Source organism: Entelurus aequoreus, linkage group LG01 (assembly GCF_033978785.1).
Source record: "Entelurus aequoreus isolate RoL-2023_Sb linkage group LG01, RoL_Eaeq_v1.1, whole genome shotgun sequence".
Taxonomy (NCBI): Eukaryota; Metazoa; Chordata; class Actinopteri; order Syngnathiformes; family Syngnathidae; genus Entelurus; species Entelurus aequoreus.
In genome coordinates, this window is record NC_084731.1 from 92,598,978 (window position 1) to 92,618,468 (window position 19,491).

The 19,491-nt window shown below is 45.0% G+C and overlaps 1 protein-coding gene across 1 annotated transcript in view; it reads left to right on the forward strand.

Annotated features, from left to right (window-relative positions):
• The window catches only part of LOC133659214 (neuronal membrane glycoprotein M6-b-like), a 108,496-nt gene that overhangs the window by 63,650 nt on the left and 25,355 nt on the right, over positions 1-19,491 (forward strand). The window contains exon 2 of the mRNA XM_062061953.1: positions 8,349-8,535. Coding sequence (XP_061917937.1) covers positions 8,349-8,535 — 187 coding nt within the window. The remainder of the gene's footprint in view (positions 1-8,348; positions 8,536-19,491) is intronic.

Here is a 19,491-nt window from a genome sequence, read left to right on the forward strand (position 1 = left end):
AAACATGAACAGCTTCGAGCCACATAGTGTTGAATGTCCTGTTGCATATAGGGCCAAAAGAAGCGTTCTCTTACCAGCGATGTGGTTCGGTCAATCCCTTGGTGCCCCATATCATCATGCAGCTCCTTCAGAACAGTTGCTTTGTACTTTTCTGGCAAAACGAGCTGTGTTCGTGTAGCTGTTTTTCGACGCAGGACGCCGTCATCATCCAAGGTAAGTTTTTCCCATTCACTCATCAGTCTTTTACTCTGCGCACTGAATGATTTTAACTGTTTGTTTTCAGGTCTCTTATTTAACTGACGACACTCCATCACTGGGCCGATATTTTTATCTTCCTTCTGAGCATGACAAATCTTCGCTAGCGAGAGAGGCTGATGTTCTGGCTTGTTGATGTTTTTACACTGAGCAGACAGAGCCATGGACCACACTGTGTTAGAATTTGGGTCCTCAATTGACTGTACGACTGCTTGTACCGAACGAGATGACATTTCCTCAGTACAGTCTTTAAACATTGTCTCAATATCCAATGGCATCCTCGAGAGTGTGTCGGCATCAACGTTTTCTTTTCCTGGCCTGTATCGAATGGTGAGGTGAAAATCCGCTAATTCAGCAACCCACCTGCATCCAGTTGCATTTAGTTTAGCTGTAGACAAGACATATGTGAGCGGATTATTGTCCGTGTACACAGTGCATGATGAACTGATCAAATAGTCCCTGAATTTTTCACACACGGCCCACTTAAGGGCGAGGAACTCTAGTTTTCCAGAATGAAAATGGTAGTTCTTCTCGGATGTGGTGAGGGCTCTGGACGCATATGCTATTACACGCAGTTTTTCTTCCTGTTCCTGATACAAAACTGCACCCAGGCCCAGGTTGGAAGCGTCTGTGTGTAAAACAAAAGGTTTGTTAAAGTCAGGAAAGGCAAGGATTGGTGGTTCAACTAAGTGGTCCAACAGTTCCTCAAGTAAATGTTGATGTTTTTCTGTCCATACAATGGGCTGGTTGGATGGCGCGCCATTGTGTTTTCTTGTAAGCTGTCTTGTTCTTTTAGCACGTTCGTCAGTCTTTTGTACATCAGCAGGGGTTCTCATGAGGTCATAGAGAGGGGCAGCGATTTGAGAAAAATCCCGAATATACTGACGGTAATAACTCAGGAGACCCATGATAGCTCTTAATTCTCCCACATTGGTTGGTGGCTTGTTTTTTAGGGCTCTGACAGCTATGGTGTCAGCAGGGTCCATTTTGCTACCCTCTGCTGAAATGACCCGCCCAAGATAGCGAACCTCTCGTCGAAACATCTCACATTTGGACGGCTTCAACTTTATACCGTTCTCTCTCAGGCGCCTCAGCACAGTTCTGACATTTTCAACATGGCTTTCAAATGACTGACTGAACACAAGGACATCGTCAAGATATGGTACACAAATGTCATCTCGAACCCCCTCAAGACATTCTTCCATGCACCTCTGGAAGGCAGCCGGTGCATTCATTAGGCCAAAAGGGATTCGAATCCATTCATATAAACCCCAGGGGGTCACAAAAGCAGTGAGGGGGCGACTCTCTTCTGCCATGAATCCCTGGTGGTAGGCTTTCCCCTGGTCTAAGAGTGAAAACCAGGAGTTTCCACCCAGGCCATCCATGATGTCCTGCACCCTGGGGATGGGCTGACGGTCTGGTACAGTCTTACGATTTAACTCACGGAAGTCTATACACAGTCGTAAGCTCCCATCCTTTTTCCGGACACACACAACTGGGGACGCGTAGGGGGAGTTTGATTTGCGCACCCAACCTTGTGTGATGAGATCATGTAGGTAGCTTTTCATTTCCTGATACAGTGGTTTTGGTACAGAGAGGTAGGTCTTGGCCACTGGCTCTGTGTCTTTCAGTGAGATGGTGAGCTGCAGATTCTCAATACAGCCGATGTCGTCATCAGAGTTTGAGAAGGAGCCTGACTCTTCTTTTAACATTTGTTTCACTCTTTCTTTTTCAGGTGAGCTGAGATGATCCAAGTTGACTGGGGGATCCCATTCACCACCAGAAGCTTTTTCATTCCTTACTCCCACATTACTCACTGTTACTGGAGGGGTGGTGCAGGGCCGTTCAAAGACTGTCGCTGGATAAACTGCTTGAACTTGCTGTACCGTCCCAATAACAGTTCTGCCAGTGAGCACGATGTCATGATCTGTTGGGTTTTGCACGTCGACAAGTATGAATGGTTTTGCAGCCTTCCTCAACATCACAACAGTGTCAGTAAACTCAAGGCCCTCTGGCCATTGTGGATTAACACTAGGCTCAAAGATCAGCGTTGTCTCCTTTTGTAAAGGTGCAGTCAAAACTCGACACTCTACTTTTACAGAGGTGTGTCTGGGGATGTGCACTCGCTCTCTGGTCGTCTTAACTACATACTCCTGAGGTTGCTGCTCAGCAGTAATTTGCTCTAAAAAAACTTCAGCCTGATCCATCCCAAAGCCAGGAAAAGCTGCTTGGACAGTTTTGATTAGCTGCTGTTTATTGTTGGCATTATCCTGCTGCAGTTCAGTAGCAACTATCAGTCTAATCACATTTGAGCCAATGATAGGTTGAGAAAGACTGTTACCTTTAATGATCAGGGTGGGAACAATGACCTCTGCTGTAGGGACTCCTTCTGAAGCTAATTTAAATGTCACCTCTATCCATCCTGTGTATGGTATGTCTCCCCCATTAGCTGCAATGAGGTTTAAAGTTTCATCAGCTTCAAGAAGTTCAGAAATGTCCCTTAATGTTACATGTGGTAAGTGCTCTGTTTTCCATTGTTCACTCACTACAGTCACTTGTGAGCCAGAGTCCCACAGAGCTCTAACCTGCTGACCTTGAATATGGCAGTCAATTAAATATCTCCTTCCAACTAGTGGAGCGACTTTGACCTGTTTTCTCTTTTGTGGTGTAGTTTGGACTGTATTGCATGAGGTTGTTGTACATTGATTCCTGTGGACTTCCCTATGTTCATGTTGACATGTTTTTGAACAGTATAACACACCTTTACATGTTGCACATTGTCTCAGCCTCACATTTCTTCCACGTACACCACACTTTGCACAGACTTGGGGCACGATTGATGAGACGGTCACTCCCTGCCCCGCTGGGGTGACCCTTGCCCATTTAAACCACTCCCTCTGAATGGACCTGATCTTCCCATTCTGCAACCAGCTGCGAAGTGTTCACTACTGCCACACTTGAAGCAGTGAATGCAATCTTCAGTGTTTGTCTGCTGGCAAGCATAACATCTTATTCTACGGCGTGGTGCAGGTGTGGGCGGAGCATATTGATTGCCAAACCTTTGGTTGAGTTGAGGATAGCAGTGTTGTGCTGCGGGGGCAGGAGTGGCCCAGTGTCTCTGTGGTGGGTGATAGTGAACTGGTGCTGACTGATGTGGAGGGCAGTCTGGTGCAGCTGATGGATCTGGGTGCTGTCTGGGGAAGTAAGAAGGCTGCTGCATAGACTCTTTAATGGAAGCCACTTCAGCTTTAAGATCTTTTAAGAGGGACATGTTAGCTTTCATCTCCTGCAGTTCTGTGAGAATATCAGTTTGATTCTTATTGTGGCTTGTTTTCTCCTTCTTTTCAGCTGGAGTGTGGTCAGACTGAGCAGAGTGAACAGCTACAGGTCGCTGTGGTGTTGTCATTTTTTTCTTGTCTTGCCTCTCACTTTCGTAGGCACATGCAGTATTCAGTTTCTCAAACAGGAGTTCATCAGGAACACGAGCTTGCTCTAGATATGGTTGGAGATCCCGTTTGATATTATCATTCTGCAAGCCAGTCATAACTGAGTGAAGGAACATGTTCTGCACTAGCACTGGGTCGTACCTTAAGCCTGACTCCGCCTCCTGTGAGGCAAACAGAATCTTCTGTCTTAGATCGAGAGCACGGATGAGGAAGTTTTGAGAAGTCTCTTTTGTGCCTTGGACTTCAGATGACAGCTGCTTATATAATTCTGTGGCACTCTTTTCTTGGTAATGACAGCGGAGTATTCTTCTCAAAGTCGGTAACGTGAGGTCACTTTTCCCCTCTAAGTAGCTGCGTAACTGCATTCCTGGAACAATGGCTCTTATGACAGCATCAACAATTTCAGTCTCTGGGAAACCTTTGAGAAGGCCAAGCTGGAAAATGTGAGGCGGTCCTTTTGTCCTGGTTCTCCAATTTGTCCAGCTATTTTAAATTCTTTGTGCCAGGAGATAGGGGTTTGAGGTCCTTTTGGCTCTTCCTTTGGTACTACCTTATTACAGATCTTGTCTACTTCGTCTTTGAAGGAGAGGAGCTCTGCCATTCCCATATCCTCGAGTTGCTCTAGCTCCTCTCTCTGCAGGTGGTTACTTATCATTGTAATTAACGATGCTCTATTTTTTCCTTCCACATGTTTAAGAGCATCTCCAGCAATAGCAAGAGAGACACACAGTTCTTTTAGATTGTCTGCTGACAGTTTACATAAAAGTCCAATTAGTTCCAACTGCAATGTCTCTATCTCAGTTGACTCCATTATTGCTGTGGCAACGACTCAGTGTACTGTTGCAGTGGTAGTTTGTGTGCTAAACCTTGGCAATGGCGCTCCTGGTGCTTTAAGTCCACCTCAGATTGCTTGTGCTGTGTTGTAGACACTCCAACCGTCACCGTTTCAGTCACTGGATGCTGCCTCCCTGGGTAAGTTGAACGGGACTGAATGAGAGCTGGGGACGTCTGTCGCTGGCAGAAGTCGAACCTCGTCTCACCCGATCCCAGCGGTGCCTCCAAAATGTTACACCCCTGTAGAGGGGGGAATATTGAACAGAAACACGGACACGATGTTCACTCATTCAAGTCCAGTCTGTAATGGCAATTTTCCAAAAACATACACTTTTAAACAATACTTTTTAAACATTGCACCTTTTTAAACATTTCTCTTTTTTTTTAAGCATTACATTTCTCTATTCAAAACATGAAAGAAGTAGAAAAATAAAGCATTGTGCTGGAAATTTAATCTGTAAAAATATATAATATTTGTATCATATTTTTATCAATAGCTAATCAGATCAGAACTGACACTCCTTTAGTGTAAACACAAATAGAAATGCATAATTATCATCACCAAATATAACTGATAAAGCATTGACTTTTAACTTTTCATTTTCCTGTACAAAATAACAACAGCAGAGCAAAATCTTTCATCTCAAAATCTACTCTCATGAAAACGACTACACAACATAAAAAAATACATCTCTGCATCAAACTACTCTCAACACGCACGCGCACATGCACGCGCACATGCACGCACACACACGCGGATGCACGCACACGCAGTCACACGCGGTCATCCACACGCTGGCAGCTTTAAAGCATGTAGGTATATACCTTACAGACAGAGAGCAAAAATACATTGCAAAGTGTTGAATAACCACATTTCTTTACCTGTAGAGGGGGGAATATTGAACAGAAACACGGACACGATGTTCACTCATTCAAGTCCAGTCTGTAATGGCTGAATGAAAGAACGTGTCTCCCCAGGCAAAAGTAGTTGAAACCCGATCAGTAACTAAAACAACAATTAAGCATTTTTAAAACGCAGGTACTAAAGAAAAACAACATAAAACCAGGAAGTATTTTCCAAACAAGCATTAGAATGTTTTTGACACAGATTACTATTTTTTTAATTTGTCTTTTTAGACTCTTTTGCACCAGGCAACAGTAATAGATGGCAGATCACCTTATCACAGCTTGGTTTGTCTTCATACCCTTTTTTAAACTTTGTAAAGTAATTAGTTATGATGTTCTTTCTCCCTTTTTTTCTTGCTTTTACCAAATACTATAATAAATTAAAGCTTTGTTTTTCTTCCTTCTCGTTTACTGTCTGCATGTTCATATTTACAGCAATTTTATAACTACTACATTTCCTCCGCCGGGTGGTGGGGCTCTCCCTTAGAGATAGGGTGAGAAGCTCTGTCATCCGGGAGGAGCTCAAAGTAAAGCCGCTGCTCCTCCACATCGAGAGGAGCCAGATGAGGCGGTTCGGGCATCTGGTCAGGATGCCACCCGAACGCCTCCCTAGGGAGGTGTTTCGGGCACGTCCGACCAGTAGGAGGCCACGGGGAAGACCCAGGACACGTTGGGAAGACTATCTCTCCCGGCTGGCCTGGGAACGCCTCGGGATCCCCCGGGAGGAGCTGGACGAAGTGGGCTGGGGAGAGGGAAGTCTGGGCTTCCCTGCTTAGGCTGCTGCCCCCGCGACCCGACCTCGGATAAGCGGAAGCAGATGGATGGATGGATGTCATTTCAGTAGTGTGTATAAGAGTGTTTCAGTAGTGTGTATAAGAGTGTTTCAGTAGTGTGTGTGAGAGAAAAACATTTCAGTTGTTTATGTGAGAGCATTTCAGTAGTGTGTATAAGAGTGTTTCAGTAGTGTGTATAAGAGTGTTTCAGTAGTGTGTATAAGAGTGTTTCAGTAGTGTGTGTGAGAGAAAAACATTTCAGTTGTTTATGTGAGAGCACTTCAGTAGTGTGTATAAGAGTGTTTCAGTAGTGTGTATAAGAGTGTTTCAGTAGTGTGTATAAGAGTGTTTCAGTAGTGTGTGTGAGAGAAAAACATTTCAGTTGTTTATGTGAGAGCATTTCAGTAGTGTGTATAAGAGTGTTTCAGTAGTGTGTATAAGAGTGTTTCAGTAGTGTGTATAAGAGTGTTTCAGTAGTGTGTATAAGAGTGTTTCAGTAGTGTGTGTGAGAGAAAAACATTTCAGTTGTTTATGTGAGAGCATTTCAGTAGTGTGTATAAGAGTGTTCCAGTAGTGTGTATAAGAATGTTTCAGTAGTGTGTATAAGAGTGTTTCAGTAGTGTGTATAAGAGTGTTTCAGTAGTGTGTGTGAGAGAAAAACATTTCAGTTGTTTATGTGAGAGCATTTCAGTAGTGTGTATAAGAGTGTTTCAGTAGTGTGTATAAGAGTGTTTCAGTAGTGTGTATAAGAGTGTTTCAGTAGTGTGTGTGAGAGAAAAACATTTCAGTTGTTTATGTGAGAGCATTGCAGTAGTGTGTATGAGAGTGTTTCAGTAGTGTGTATACGAGTGTTTCAGTAGTGTGTATAAGAGTGTTTCAGTAGTGTGTGTGAGAGAAAAACATTTCAGTTGTTTATGTGAGAGCATTTCAGTAGTGTGTATAAGCGTGTTTCAGTAGTGTGTATAAGAGTGTTTCAGTAGTGTGTGTGAGAGAAAAACATTTCAGTTGTTTATGTGAGAGCATTTCAGTAGTGTGTATAAGAGTGTTTCAGTAGTGTGTGTGAGAGAAAAACATTTCAGTTGTTTATGTGAGAGCATTTCAGTAGTGTGTATAAGAGTGTTTCAGTAGTGTGTATAAGAGTGTTTCAGTAGTGTGTATAAGAGTGTTTCAGTAGTGTGTATAAGAGTGTTTCAGTAGTGTGTATAAGAGTGTTTCAGTAGTGTGTGTGAGAGAAAAACATTTCAGTTGTTTATGTGAGAGCATTTCAGTAGTGTGTATAAGAGTGTTTCAGTAGTGTGTATAAGAGTGTTTCAGTAGTGTGTATAAGAGTGTTTCAGTAGTGTGTATAAGAGTGTTTCAGTAGTGTGTATAAGAGTGTTTCAGTAGTGTATATAAGAGTGTTTCAGTAGTGTGTATAAGAGTGTTTCAGTAGTGTGTATAAGAGTGTTTCAGTAGTGTGTGTGTGAGAGAAAAACATTTCAGTTGTTTATGTGAGAGCATTTCAGTAGTGCAAATAAGAGGTAATCCTGAATAATGTCCCTAACGGCCCCTCATAGTGTTGGGTCCTGTGCTCTTCCCAGTGGATCCTCTGTCATCCTTTACACGGTGAAGCGGGTGTTGCTGTCTGCACGTCACACGTCAGCCGCGGAGAACATCAAACATCTGAGAAGGTGCAGGTGCATCGGCGTCGTCGCACCTGCATCAACTCTGCAAACATTGCGATCAAGACGATGCTCTCGGGGGTTGCCAGATGGAACAGGTTGCCTTGGAAACTACAGCACGGAAGTCGCTTGATTCCATCCTTTTTTTTTCTTTTCGAACTTTCCTCTTTTGCTGGGGGATCTATTTTTAAACCGGCTGTTATATAAGACGCAACTCCGATTCTGCCTCCTCCTGGTCTTGACTGTGGATGATCACACGCCGAGGAAAGCGTGTGATCGTTCCCCGCGTTTTCAGATGTAGACGTGCTGGAGTGGCGCCCCAGAAAGCATCTACCGCGTTTTCTATATGATTTATTTAGCATCGCAGCGTGTCTTATTTATGCCATCTGGTCACAGGGAGGAAACTTTGGAGACGTTTCTTCAAAGACAAAACGTGAATCTTGACCTTTGATTTCTCCCCCCCCCCCCTGCAGGATGCTTTGAGTGCTGCATCAAGTGTCTGGGCGGGGTGCCCTACGCCTCCCTGGTGGCCACCATTCTCTGCTTCTCCGGCGTGGCCCTGTTCTGTGGCTGCGGCCATGTGGCGCTGACGGGCACGCTGACCATGTTGGAGAACCACTTCTCCAGGATCACCACCGACCACGCCACCCTCACCATGGTGTAAGTCGCTGTTTCTTAACCATAGGGCCGCCCCCGAAAAAATAGCCCTTTCTCAGCCGTGGTCCGTATGGTACACAGTTGTAATACAATTTTCCACCACTTGTGGCAGTAATGACAATATCCAACCAGAGTGGTTTATAAAGGGAGTATGGCCAACTCGGTTTCAGGTCAAAAGGCACTCACGTGACTACAGGGCGCCATGACTGCTACCAACTTTGAGCTGATGCTTTGTGTTTGCGGCGCTTCCTCGTTAGTTTTTCCACACTGCAAAAAGTCAGTGTTCAAAAACATCCATCCATCCATCCATCCATCCATCCATCCATCCATCTTCTTCCGCTTATCCGAGGTCGGGTCGCGGGGGCAGCAGCCTAAGCAGGGAAACCCAGACTTCCCTCTCCCCAGCCCACTTCGTCCAGCTCTTCCCGGGGGATCCCGAGGCGTTCCCAGGCCAGCCGGGAGACATAGTCTTCCCAACGTGTCCTGGGTCTTCCCCGTGGCCTCCTACCGGTCGGACGTGCCCTAAACACCTCCCTAGGGAGGCGTTCGGGTGGCATCCTGACCAGATGCCCGAACCACCTCAACTGGCTCCTCTCGATGTGGAGGAGCAGCGGCTTTACTTTGAGCTCCTCCCGGATGGCAGAGCTTCTCACCCTATCTCTAAAGGAGAGCCCCGCCACCCGGTGGAGGAAACTCATTTCGGCCGCTTGTACCCGTGATCTTGTCCTTTCGGTCATAACCCAAAGCTCATGACCATAGGTGAGGATGGGAACGTAGATCGACCGGTAAATTGAGAGCTTTGCCTTCCGGCTCAGCTCCTTCTTCACCACAACGGATCGATACAGCGTCCGCATTACTGAAGACGCCGCACCGATCCGCCTGTCGATCTCACGATCCACTCCCCCCCCCACTCATGAACAAGACTCCAAGGTACTTGAACTCCTCCACTTGGGGCAGGGTTTCCTCCCCAACCCGGAGATGGCACTCCACCCTTTTCCGGGCGAGAACCATGGACTCGGACTTGGAGGTGCTGATTCTCATCCCAGTCGCTTCACACTCAGCTGCGAACCGATCCAGCGAGAGCTGAAGATCCTGGCCAGATGAAGCCATCAGGACCACATCATCTGCAAAAAGCAGAGACCTAATCCTGCAGCCACCAAACCAGATCCCCTCAACGCCTTGACTGCGCCTAGAAATTCTGTCCATAAAAGTTATGAACAGAATCGGTGACAAAGGGCAGCCTTGGCGGAGTCCAACCCTCACTGGAAACGTGTCCGACTTACTGCCGGCAATGCGGACCAAACTCTGGCACTGATCATACAGGGAGCGGACCGCCACAATCAGACAGTCCGATACCCCATACTCTCTGAGCACTCCCCACAGGACTTCCCGAGGGACACGGTCGAATGCCTTCTCCAAGTCCACAAAACACATGTAGACTGGTTGGGCAAACTCCCATGCACCCTCAAGGACCCTGACGAGAGTATAGAGCTGGTCCACAGTTCCATGACCAGGACGAAAACCACACTGTTCCTCCTGAATCCGAGGTTCGACTATCCGGCGTAGCCTCCTCTCCAGCACACCCGAATAGACCTTACCGGGAAGGCTGAGGAGTGTGATCCCACGATAGTTAGAACACACCCTCCAGTTCCCCTTCTTAAAGAGAGGAACCACCACCCCGGTCTGCCAATCCAGAGGTACCGCCCCCGATGTCCACGTGATGCTGCAGAGTCTTGTCAACCAAGACAGCCCCACAGCATCCAGAGCCTTAAGGAACTCCGGGCGGATCTCATCCACCTTGCCACCGAGAAGCTTTTTTTTTTTTTTTTTTTTTTTTTTTATAATGTCCTGCCCAGCTTCTCGGGCAAATCATATAGCAGATGTAGATGCCCATATCGGCTGTTCAGATTTACTTTACAAAAGAGAAGTGTAGGATTCTTCTCTTGTTGCCTTACTTGTATTTTGACTTTATTAAATGTATTTATATTATCATTTGGTGCAGCCGGGCCGGAGCAGGAGGGGATAGAAAGAGAGAAAAAGGAAGACAGAGGGGGGAATTGTGGGGACAAGAGGGGGATTAGACAGAGAGACAAAAACAACAACAGCAAACACAACAACAACAACAACAGAGCAACATCAGCAAATACGACATGTACAAATATGATGGTAAAAGTAATAGCAAATAAGCAGTTAGCGAAAATTTAAAAAAAAAAATAAAAAAATACAGAAATGACAATGAGCATTATTACACTAAAAATGGAGCAATATGAATACCAATAGAAATAGTGCTATTGATAATAAACAATACCAGTACTTTACCTTTATTATCAACAATACAATTGTTCAAATGCAACAATACATATACGTAATGATAACTTGAGATACGAAAGAATGCAGAAAAATGGAGGGGAAGAAAGAGAAGCAACCTTAACCTTGTAGATTGTTATAGTAACAATAGGTTAAGCTTTGTCAGTGTGCCATGTGTTATACCCAGTTTACCCTAGGGCAACAACGTTAATATATGTTTGATGAAACGTGATTATGTGCATGAGTGTATGTGTGCATATGTACTTGTATATGTACAGTATGTGTATGTGTGCTTGTACAGTGAATGTATATGTACAGTATGTGTATATGTGTGTACAGCGAATGTATATGTACAGTATGTGTATACAGTATGTGTGTTTGAACAGTGAATGTATATGTACAGTATGTGTAAATGTGTGTTTGTACAGTGAATGTATATGTACAGTATATGTATGTGTGTGTTTGTACAGTGAATGTATGTGTAGTATGTGTGTGTTTGTACAGTGAATGTATATGTACAGTATGTGTATATGTATGTTTTTACAGTGAATGTATATGTACAGTATGTGTATACAGTATGTTTGTATAATGAATGTGCGTGTGGAAGTACGAACTTTGAGTGTGTAAATATGTACTGTATTTATTTGTATATGTATGTGGGAGCGTAGGTACCTATGTATGTCTGTATGTATGTGTGTGAGTATATGTGAATTTGCATGTACAATACATTTGACTCCCAGTGTGTGCGGGAGCCAGAGTACGGCCCCAGCCTCCCCGAGAACCCATCTCACAAACAGTAGGTGTGGTGCCCAGGGAACCAGGGGCCACCGCCCCCACGCAGCCAAGACGGACAGCGACAGGAACCCCAGAGCCTGGCCCACCGTGCCGCCCACAAGGGCCAGCAGCAGGCCGCAGACAGACGCACCCGGCAGAGGACAAGGCACGAGAAAAACAGGGGGAAGCCAGACCCCAAGCCAGCGAGAGACCACACCCCACACGGACAGAAAGGCGGGACGCCCCGCCCGAGGGGCCCGGAGACCCCCCGCAACCGGACGGGAAGACCGCCCCCGCCCCACCGGCAACAGGGCCCCCACGAGCCCCCCCCCACCCCCGGAGAGCGCGGCGAGGCCAGCCCACGGCCACCCCACCCAAGCCGGCCGCCACAGGACCACCCAGCACGGGGCCACAGGAACCACCCACCCCACCCGCAGGGACCCCAACGATGGAGATGGAACAACCAGCAACCGCCCCGCCGAGTCCCCCCCCCCCCGAGGTAGGGGAATAAATAAATAAATACATAATAATAATAATAATAATATTAATAAAATATTTTTTTTTTAAAAAGGGGGGGAAAAATAAATAAATAAATAATTAAATCTATTTATAAAAATAAATAAATAAATAAATAAAGAATTAAAAGAAGATCACAGACATGCTGACACACAAGGTCGCTACCCCAACAACTGGCTGACTCGCAGCACCTCGGAATACCCTGCAGCACCAAGCCACCACAGTAGACGCAGGGACCAGACCCAGCAGGCCCCAACCAAGACGGCCACCTGGAAGGGATGGACGGCGGGACCCAGGAGCTCCAGACACGCAGTCCGGATGCAGTAGCCTGAGGCGCCGACCCCCACCCGACAGGCAGGCCCAGAACGTACCCCCAGAAATATACATACATATATATATACATACACATAAACATACACATGTACACATACACACACATACACATGCATACACATACACATATATATACATACATACATACATACATACATACACACACACACATACACATACATATACACAGTTTGTCAGCCCCGACAACCACCACGCGCGCGCGCTGCCACCAGTCACAACATCAGCCACCCCCCTGCACCAGACCCAGCAGCCACGGGCGCCCACACCACAAACAAACGGCAGCAGAAACAGCAGCCACAACACCCACAGACAGCCAGCACCACCCAATCAAATCAAAGCGATCAAAAAATAAACCGCGACCGGCAACCACACGCCAACAGGATCACAGATACCAGCCAGCGCCAGCCCGCCAGCAAGCCCAAACGCCAACACGCAAACAAGAGACACCAACACCCCCCCCCCGCCAAAAGACCCCACCACCCCAACCCAAACCCGCACAAACACACCACCGCCCAAACAACCGAGACACAGTATCCAGACCAGACACGGGCGCCGCGCCGCCACCACATCAGGTCGCCAACAGAGACCCCACAGCGCAAGGTCGGGCCACACGGGCACGGACCCCACCCAACAGGAAGCGAGACCCGCGCGACGCCACACACAAAATAAAAAAATTAAATAAAATAAATAAATATATATATACATATATACATACACATACATACACATACACATACACATACATACATACATACACACATACACACATATATATATATATATATATATACATACACATATATACACATTAAAAAAAAAAAAAATAATAATAATAATAATAAATTAATAAAAGCCTGGCAGGCCACCAGAACGCAGTCCCCGGAATCCGCGCCGGCCGACGAGGCAATGAGGGGTGCGCCGAACCCCAACCCCCCCACATGCATGTGTACAAGGCCCCCAGAGTGTCTACTGTGTAGTTAAAATTAGGAGGTCAGCCATTACAGCCGACCTCCAGTCCCTATTGATGCGTGTACTGTAGCGTGAGTGAGATATGTATGCTTGTGGGAACTAATAATGCGATTAAAATTGGGGGACATCAAGGTCTTGGTGGGTCCCAACCAAGCCGAGCCCTCCAAATCCTAAGTGTCTAATATGCAGCTAAGATTGAGGGATGGCCGAGCAGGGGACAAGACAGGAGGACCGGAGCCCCATAGGAGGCATCCTCAACCCCCCGCCATGCCTCCCCGCAGGACAATCCCCCAAAGTCCTGTATTTGTGTGACTGTGTGTGCTATAAGTAGGAGGAGTAGAGGGCCCGGACATCCCCCCCCAGTCCATGCGGCCGACAACCAGGAACTACGGCCAGGAAGCCGCCCCCCCCCCACGGCCCGTGACCCACACCAGACCACTTTAGCGTGACGTCACGCGAGCCCACCCCCCGCCAAACAAAGCCAGCCCCCGCCCGCCCCAACCCAACCCCGCAGAGCCCATACCAGCAACCAAACGCAGAAAAACTGCACAGCCCCATGCCCAATGCAAACACCGCATCCCGGCCATCCACACAGCAACGCACCGAGAAGCTTTTTAACTACCTCAGCAACCTCAGCCCCAGAAATAGGAGAGCCCACCACAGATTCCCCAGGCACTGCTTCCTCATAGGAAGACGTGTTGGTGGGATTGAGGAGGTCTTCGAAGTATTCCCTCCACCGATCCACAACATCCGCAGTCGAGGTCAGCAGAACACCATCCTCACCATACACGGTGTTGATAGTGCACTGCTTCCCCTTCCTGAGGCAGCGGATGGTGGTCCAGAATCGCTTCGAAGCCGTCCGGAAGTCGTTTTCCATGGCTTCCCCGAACTCCTCCCATGTCCGAGTTTTTGCCTCCGCGACCGCTGAAGCCGCACACCGCTTGGCCTGTCGGTACCTGTCCGCTGCCTCAGGAGTCCTATGAGCCAAAAGAACCCGATAGGACTCCTTCTTCAGCTTGACGGCATCCCTCACCGCCGGTGTCCACCAACGGGTTCTAGGATTACCGCCACGACAGGCACCAACTACCTTGCGGCCACAGCTCCAATCAGCCGCCTCGACAATAGAGGCGCGGAACATGGTCCATTCGGACTCAATGTCCAGCACCTCCCTCGTGACATGTTCAAAGTTCTTCCGGAGGTGGGAATTGAAACTCTCTCTGACAGGAGACTCTGCCAGACGTTCCGAGCAAACCCTCACAATGCGTTTGGGCCTGCCAGGTCTGTCCGGCATCCTCCCCCACCATCGCAGCCAACTCACCACCAGGTGGTGATCGGTAGAAAGCTCCGCCCCTCTCTTCACCCGAGTGTCCAAAACATGAGGCCGCAAATCCGACGACACAACTACAAAGTCGATCATGGAACTGCGGCCTAGGGTGTCCTGGTGCCAAGTGCACATATGGACACCCTTATGTTTGAACATGGTGTTCTCTATGGACAATCTGTGACGGGCACAAAAGTCCAATAACAAAACACCGCTCGGGTTCAGATCCGGGCGGCCATTCTTCCCAATCACGCCTCTCCAGGTTTCACTGTCGCTGCCAACATGAGCGTTGAAGTCCCCCAGTAGAACGAGGGAATCACCCGGGGGAGCACTCTCAAGTACTCCCTCGAGCGAATCCAAAAAGGGTGGGTACTCTGAGCTGCGGTTTGGCGCGTAAGCGCAAACCACAGTCAGGACCCGTTCCCCCACCCGAAGGCGGAGGGAAGCTACCCTCTCGTCCACCGGGTTGAACTCCAACATGCAGGCTCTGAGCCGGGGGGCAACAAGAATTGCCACCCCAGCCCGTCGCCTCTCACTGCCGGCAACGCCAGAGTGGAAGAGAGTCCAGCCCCTCTCGAGAGAACTGGTTCCAGAGCCCTTGCTGTGCGTCGAAGTGAGTCCGACTATGTCTAGCCGGAACTTCTCCACCTCGCGCACTAGCTCATGCTCCTTCCCCCCCAGCGAGGTGACGTTCCACGTCCCAAGAGCTAGCTTCTGTAGCCGAGGATCGGACCGCCAAGTGCCCTGCCTTCGGCCGCCGCCCAGCTTGTTCAAAAACAAGAAAAAAAAATTACAAAAATGAGGGGTATTTTATTTGAACTAAGCAAAATTATCTGCCAATAGAACAAGAACATTTGGCTTGTCAAGACTTTCCAAAACAAGTCAAATTAGCTAACCTCAATGAACCCAAAAATACCTTAAAATAAGTATATTCTCACTAATAACAAGTGCACTTTTCTTGGTAGAAAAAAAAGAGACCTTTTTGCTCAATATGTTGAAAAATATTCTTAAATGAAGTAAATGCTAGTGCCATTATCTTGACATAATGATATGCGCTCGGCATTACATTTCTTGAAACCAGCAAACTTATACTAAAAACTAGTTTATTGTTCTTAATGGAAAGGCAACAAGGCAACCGCTTGTTACTCTCGGGGTCTCCTAGCCGCTCAGGCAAATCATATGGTCTAAAAATGCATTTTTCCATCGATAACATGACATCATCGCGCCAAGTGCGTGCTCGTTCAGTCAATTAGTGCGCATATAAACAGCCCGGCCACCGGCCAAAAATTTTTTTATTGTAATTTTGAGGAATTTATCTGAATGTGCATGTTCAAAATTGTTAGAAATGTCACATGTTAAATGTTTAAATATTAACTGTCACTTTGCTGTACTGTGCCAACTGTACTACTATGTGAGTACGTATTTTCTATTGTTTCATGGAAAATAAAACAGCAAAGACCATTTGACTGTCATCTGTTTTAATTATGAGACACAATTGTGTCAAAATCATGATTTTTTTTTGTTCATGCTTGAAATAAGAAATGATTACTTTAAAAAAGTAGTTTTATACTTGTGAGTGTTGATGACACAGCTTTGCAACAGTTGATATTCTAGTTTCAAGCATGTTTTACTCAATATAGGTCATCAAATCTCAGCAACAAGATGTAATATCTTACTGAGATCATTTAGGACCAAAACACATAAAACAAGTAAAACACTCTAACATAAAATCTGCTTAGTGAGAAGAATTATCTTATCAGACATAAAATAAGCAAATATCACCCTTATTTGAGATATTTCATCTTACTTAGATTTCAGTTTTTGCAGTGCATCCATCCATCCATCCATTTTCTACCGCGTGTCCCTCTCGGGGCTACGGGGGTGGCCGGAGCCTATCCCAGCTGCATTCAGGTGTAAGGCGCGGTACACCCTGGGCAAGTCGCCACCTCATCGCATTTTTCCACGTGCTGCACCAGCGAGAATTGTAGAAAGCTTTTTTATCACTTTTCCAACAACCCGGAAAGAAGACAAGTATGGAAAGTGAATGTTACAGCGTTTTGTGCGAGGTAAACCGCGACACGACATCCGCGTTTTGTTCAGGAGGGAACACATAGAAGCTAATACAAATAATAACAGAAGAAATTAATACATTTAAGAGATGGTATAACAAAAAAAGACTGTCTTTAAATCTCTGTAAAACTAAAATAATGCAATTGGGTGGCAGCAGAAGGGAAAGTCAAACACAAATACGAATAGACGAACATTAAATGAGTAAAATAGATGATAAAATTAACTTAAAATCTCACGTACAATTATACAACATAAAGTGGCAAGAAATACGTCAATAATGAATGAAGCAAAATACGTTCTGGACCAAAAATCACTCCATAGTCTCTACTGCTTGCTGGTGTTACCATATCTGAGTAATTGTGCAGAAATATGGGGGGAAAAGTACAAAAGTACACTTATTCACTTAGCAGACAAGCGGTAGAAAATGGATGGATGGATGGATGTTACCAAAAAAAAAAATTAGTTAGAATAATACATAATGAGTGATACTTACAGTGGTTACACATACATTGGAAGCAGACACCACTGTAGTGTTGTCCCGATACCAATATTTTGGTACCAGTACCGGTACCAAAATGTATTTCGGTACTTTTTGGTACTTTTTGATACTTTTCCAAATAAAGGGCACCATAAAAAATGTCATTATTGTTTTTATTTTAACAAAAAAATCTTAGGGTACATTAAACATATGTTTCTTATTGCAAGTTTGTCCTTAAATAAAATAGTGAACATACAAGACAACTTGTCTTTTAATAGTAAGAAAGCAAACAAAGACTCCTAATTAGTCTGCTGGCATGTGCAGTAACATATTGTGTCATTTTCCATTCTATTATTTTGTCCAAAATATTAAGGACAAGCGGTAGAAAATGAATTACTAATCTACTTGTTCATTTACTGTTAATATCTGCTTACTTTCTCTTTTAACATGTTCTATCTACACTTCTGTTAACATCTAATAGTCACTTATTCTTCTGTTGTTTGATACTTTACAATTTAGTTTTGGATGATACCACAAATTTGGGTATCAATCCGATACCAAGTCGTTACAGGATCATACTTTGGTCATATTCAAAGTCCTCATGTGTCCAGGGACATATTTCCTGAGTTTATAAACATAATATTTTTTTTTTAAACGAAAAAATATCGATGTTATCATAGTAATATCGTCCAGACACGCTCTTGTACTTGGTATAATTACATTGGATGTTAGGTGTAGATCCACCTATGGCCTTGGTTTACATTTTGATGCCGGTGAGCTACGGTGTGTAGTGAAGCATGTTTAGCTATTCTTCGTCCTTCAGGGATGATACTTGTAAGAAACTTACTTTTTTTGTCGCCATGGAGACGAGGATTAGTGATATAAAAGTAGCTAAAACACTGATTTTGTGATACTAAAAAATGTCGACTAGACTTTGTATCATTACAGTGGATGTTAGGTGTAGATCCACCAATGGCGTTTGTTTACATTTTGACGCCGGTGAGCTACGGTGTGTAGTGAAGCATGTTTAGCTATTCCTCGTCCTGCAGGGATGATACTACACCGGTACTTTTTAGAGGCGGTATAGTACCGAATATGATTCACTAGTATCGCGGTACTATACTGTACAACCCTACACCACAGTTGACACACTTCACACAAAAGTCATAATTGTCCATGATTGTTGGTCCGAAACTAATGAAGATTTTGACAAAATGAGGGTAATTATTTTTTTTTTACAAATAAAATCTATTATTATTATTATTATTATTATTTTTGGTCGTTCTGTGTAGTTTTGTATGTTTATTCAGGTGCGCGTCAAAGAGCCTACTGGTCACGAAACAGTGCAGGAATGTAGCAGCACATACTTTGACGAAATACAAGCATGTTTTATTGTAGATTTATGAGCTGGAGTATGTTTAGAACTATATGAAGACGTATTATTTTGGTTTATTTCGTCAGGAAAAACCAACATCCAAACACAGCCGCATCCTTGGTAGCAGTCATGGCGCCTGCTGTTTAGTTGGCCATACTCTCTTTATAAACCATTATGGATCAAACAAACATAAGAAGTCCGGAGCTAAAGTCATAGAGAAGTTTCTTATACGCAAATATTTTGACTAAATTGGTGAAGCTGTTTTTTTCATTTGCACTTCATTTTATTGATAGTTTAAATATAGATTTATTAATATTTAGTTTAGTCTTGCACAGAAACATTAAGCTCAAAGACAGATGTGTTCTGCACCAGATTATAGCTAAATAGCTCATTTATATCTGCAGTCCCTGGCTACCCTAAATTAAAGAGATACAAAGAACATGCAATAAAATGATAACAATAAAAATATACTATAGCATGTAATCAAATTACAAAACGTCATAAAATACCCTTTCATTGACACATACTTATTATACATTACATCATCACAAATAAACAATACATGGTCTTGTTCACATCTGTCATCCTTTGTAAAAACAACCATGATTTGAACAGACACACCTCACAATTTACAAAAAAAATGCTCTCATGGATAAATATAATACACATTAAGTTGATGTGTCAAACATAGTGGCTACCTTAGTGACCGTGTGAGCAGCTTTGATTGCTCCAAAGCCACTTTTTAACTTCAATTGTGAATGAAGAGTAATCTGTTAGACTTTTCAAGTTTGTTGT